The 4654-nt window shown below is 44.7% G+C and overlaps 1 protein-coding gene across 1 annotated transcript in view; it reads left to right on the top strand.

Annotated features, from left to right (window-relative positions):
* The first annotated feature begins 1233 nt into the window (after window positions 1-1233).
* The window catches only part of LOC139753252 (thrombospondin type-1 domain-containing protein 4-like), a 685046-nt gene continuing 681625 nt past the window's right edge, over window positions 1234-4654 (top strand). Inside the window, exons 1-2 of the mRNA XM_071669508.1 lie at window positions 1234-1315; window positions 1589-1886. Coding sequence (XP_071525609.1) covers window positions 1234-1315; window positions 1589-1886 — 380 coding nt within the window. The remainder of the gene's footprint in view (window positions 1316-1588; window positions 1887-4654) is intronic.

Consider the following 4654-nt stretch of genomic DNA (forward strand, 5'->3'; position numbering starts at 1 on the left):
TCTCTGACTCATGTAGGTTCCATAGTGTGCGCTGCATCAAGTTGATAGTGTGTCTGCTTGACGTTCAAGAATGAGCCTTTCCCTGACACTGTAAGCAAAACTTCGTAGATGGCAATGTAAGCATGGCCCGTTCCCTGACTGTCCATGACGGTCTCGTTCATAAATGTGCAATCAAGGCCTCTTCACTGACTCTACGAGAAAACACCTACCCTGGTTCAAGCAAAGCTCCCTACTTGTTGGTGAAGAGATGAGACCTTCCCACCCATTCCAAATATGGCTACTCTCCTGATGGTCTAAGCAGGGCCACTTCCTTAACCGTGCAAGAACGGCATCTTCCCTGACAGACCAGTCTAGACTTCTTCCTTGACGGCCTAAGCAAGGACCCTTTCCTGTCGATGCCAACAAGGCTCTTTTCGTGGACTATTTAACCAAGGCTCCATCCCTGACGGGTTAAATAATGCAGACTTCTCTGACGACTTGAAATAAGATCCTTCTCTGTCAGTCAAAGCAAGACCCTTTCCCTGACGCTCCAAGCTAGGACCCTTCCCCGTCGACCCAGGCAAGGACCCTTCCTTACCGGTAGAAGGTAAGCCAATTCTCTGGCTATTCAAGCCCTTCTCTGAAAATACAAATAGGGCCCTTTCCCTGACGACCCAGTCGAGGTCCCATCCCTGATAGTGAGAAGAAAGCTTTTCCCCATATGGTCCTAGCAAATCCCCTTCCCATACCGTCTGAGTAAGCCCTTACCCTGATGGTCCAAGAAAGGCCCTTCCTTGACGGTCTAAGCAAGGCCCATCTCTTGACTGTACAAGCAAAGTCTCTTCCCTGACAGCACAAACAAGATCTGGTGATAGGAAGCACCACCCAGACCACTGCTGTTGGTAACATTACCTCACTCTTCCCACGAAGTTAAAATTCCCTAATTAGAAAGGCAGACGGTGGGTGACTGGACTCTTGTAGCTGGAGTGTTGCGCTACAGCACACTCCTGTTTTATGGTTTACCCACACCCTTTAATCTCCTTGCTTTAAATCCTCTTTTGGTATGACGAGGAGACATCAGAAGCAGCCGCTGTACATTTCTATGGAACAAAGATGAATAAAAGTGTAACGTATTGAAGGAAGGCGCAAAGAAATGGCATTTAAAACGACTTTAAAAGTCAAAATTATGAAGACAACGTTAGTATCCAGAAACGTGGCGATCCATGGAGACAGAGCGAAAACCAAAAATAGGTGATGACGCTTGAAGACAACGCTAAGACACATTGTAGCAGTGACAAATCAAGAAAGCGCCACTACTCAGAGAGGCACTACACATGTAAACAAAGCTAGGACCTAGATACCCGACGACATAGGAAAACAACTCTAAGTCCCAGAAAGACCTGATACATGAAAGCAAGTTTATGACCCAGAGAGAACAAGCAAACAGATATATTGCTAGAACAAACCCGGAACGCAGGGAAGACAGGGAAGTAGGGCACTATGATCCCTCCTGTAGGTGAACGGACAGGGAACAAACAGCACAATAAAAGCTACAACGTGTGGATATGGGAAAACTTGGACAATACGAACCATATTTTTTGTCTCCCAGTCTCATACTGGCGAGGATTATGGGTCCGAGGGCGTCGTTACCTCGCCTCTGCTGATGCTGCTGCACTTATCAACACCCCCACAGTAATTAAACTGTACGTGGAATGTGCGACAGCAACGATTAAATGTCTAGTGGAAGGGGAACTCTCCTCCATGGCTGTTAGGCCTCGAGATGCCTGCTGGCTGGGCGTGGACTGCTGCTGTTATGTACCAGTAGTGGTGTGTAGCACAGGTGGGGTGTGCCTCAGGTCTGATGTACCACAGGTGAGATGTACCAATGGTAGTGTGCAGCACTTCTGGTATGTATCCCTGGTGATGATACCTGCTCTTGGTATGTTACACTATCTCAGAGATGTGGTATGCAATACCAGTGGTACATCCCGGTGGTACACACTAAAACTGCTGTAAAATGGCAGTGGTACACACCGCCAGCTGTACCTACTAAATTATACTCTCCACCATTGATGGTACACTAATGGTACACTTACGAGTGGTTTATATGACCAGTGGTACATGTCTTCTATTGTTTACACCTTTAGTGGTACACAACACTGGTGTTTCATACAATAAATGGTGAATAACATGGCTGGCGTTTACAGAAGTGATTCATACCAATGATGGTACACCACCTCCTCTGTGCACACATATCAAAAGTGGCACTACACATCCTGAATTTAAAACAATACTTTTAGTTTACAAAAACAGTACAGACCGCTAGTAGAATGAATATTTTTTGCTTTAAATCACGAGTGTTCTTTACTACAGATGTTGCACATCATTTCTTTTCTCAACTGTGTACTATCGGTCGAGTGCTTTTGTACGACCAGATGGATCTATTTCCATGTCAGTGTATTCTGTTTACACTGCTTGGTGCACCCTGATATTTATTTTCCTGCCGACTGTTCTGCCGGGGGAGGAATGATGGATGGATGGATGAGGAACGCTATTCCTGTCCTCCAGCAGATAACCGTATAATAGACCATTAGTTTATCTGCTATCTGTCGTTCCCAAGCGTTCTACCACAATATCTTGGTTTCCATGAGCAAGGAGCATGAGAGACGTGTGGAGGTCATATCACAACATCAAGGCTGCCACAGCGTGGAGTGTGGTGACGTGAGGTATGCTGGTAAGGTAATCACTGTTTTTAATATGCACTTTTATGGCGTAGGTATGGCTGTAGCACTCTCCTCCCTCCCTCTAAACCCAGTGACTGATGCCGTCTGATATTCAAACCACTGTGTTCAGAGATCCTTAATCATACTTCAGTCAATACCAAATGCAAAACATAACATTTGAAATGGGTGTTGTGTGCGTGGGTAGGTTTTAGCACTTTATTTGTAGAAGACAGACTTCCTACTAGAGCCTGCAGTTAGAAGGATGTGGTGTAGTTAGAAGGATGTGGTGCAGTTAGAAGGATGTGGTGCAGTTAGAAGGATGTGGTGCAGTTAGAAGGATGTGGTGCAGTTAGAAGGATGTGGTGCAGTTAGAAGGATGTGGTGCAGTTAGAAGGATGTGGTGTAGTTAGAAGGAGCATGGGCACTCGAAGTTCAAGAGGTTCAGCATCTTAGAAATGACGGTGTGACCCTTGTGTTAGACGGTGCGACCCTTGGGTATGATGAACCCTTGATCTTAGCCTTCAAGGCCAGGTTAAAAGTCACTCCATTACATCCAAGAGTCGTACCGACGTTCTCAAGGATCGTACCGACGTTCTCATGGATCGTACCGACGTTCTCATGGATCGTACCGACGTTCTCATGGATCGTACCGACGTTCTCATTGATCGTACCGACGTTCTCATGGATCGTACCGACGTTCTCATGGATCGTACCGACGTTCTCATGGATCGTACCGTCCTTTTCAACTGGTTGAATAAATCCTCTGTTGAAGTAAGACAAGTCATGAAAACACCGCTGGCGGGATTAGAAAGAAGATAAATTTTTCAAAGCTGTACCTAACGCACCCTACTGAGGGCAGACAAGGGTCGCTTGAGGTCTACAATAAACACAGAGACATGTGGGTCAGATGACTGAGGAGAAGTGGTTGATTCGTGACACAGGATCAGCCACGACGACGTGAAATTCCGCCAAGATATATTTCTGAGAACCTTTATCAAGACTTGATCATTTGGTTGTTATGAGATGCACAAAGGCGCGGTGAGCTGACGCTTGAGCGGGAGGACAGCTGCGGCAGATACAGACGACTGACGCAGGTGTGAGCATCCAACACGGTTCTGGACAGCTGACTTATAGGGCAATAACCAGAGGTGTTGGCAAGGTACAGAAGGGAACACTATACATCGTTAACCAACAGTTGGTGGGGAGGAAGATGGAGGTTTTCAATAAATTTCTTCTATATAGAGCGTAGTCAAAACAAATACGCTTTATCAACTCGTCTCTCCCTCATTATTCAACTTCATACGTCTGTCTGTCTGTCTGTCTGTCTCTCTCTCTCTCTCTCTCTCTCTCTCTCTCTCTCTCTCTCTCTCTCTCTCTCTCTCTCTCTCTCTCTCTCTCTCTCTCTCTCTCTGCCATGATGTTTCTCAAATCTCTCTTTTATATACAATACTGGGGCGTCTGATCTCCAGTCTTGTCTTCTCTCGTACCTCCTCTCCTCTCATGTTATCATTGACATTTCGTATTGCCTGATTCGACGTCTCTTTTTTCCCTTCTACTTGCCCCTGGATTACCTGAAGAACGTATGACGTTTTTGTCATTCTTTTACCCATCAGGAGCGACTCTGATGTAGGTACCAGTGCCCGTAGTCGGTGCCTTTTGATAAAGATACGACACAAAATCTGGCACAAAATGTACAATAATCTTTACAAAAGGCCAAGATCCAAAAGGCTCAGTCATTACATAATCCTCTGTATCCATATTATATTGTGGAACTCTGTACCCTTGTTTTGATGGCCAATAACTTACTGATACTATGATTATTATTACCATTATCATTGTTGTTATCATAGCTCTATATCGTTATTATCATTATCATTATCATTATGATTGTTATTACTGTTATTACTATTATTGTTATTATTATTAATCATTATTATTATTATTATTATTAT

The sequence above is a fragment of the Panulirus ornatus genome, chromosome 2 (genome assembly GCF_036320965.1).
Source record: "Panulirus ornatus isolate Po-2019 chromosome 2, ASM3632096v1, whole genome shotgun sequence".
Taxonomy (NCBI): domain Eukaryota; kingdom Metazoa; phylum Arthropoda; class Malacostraca; order Decapoda; family Palinuridae; genus Panulirus; species Panulirus ornatus.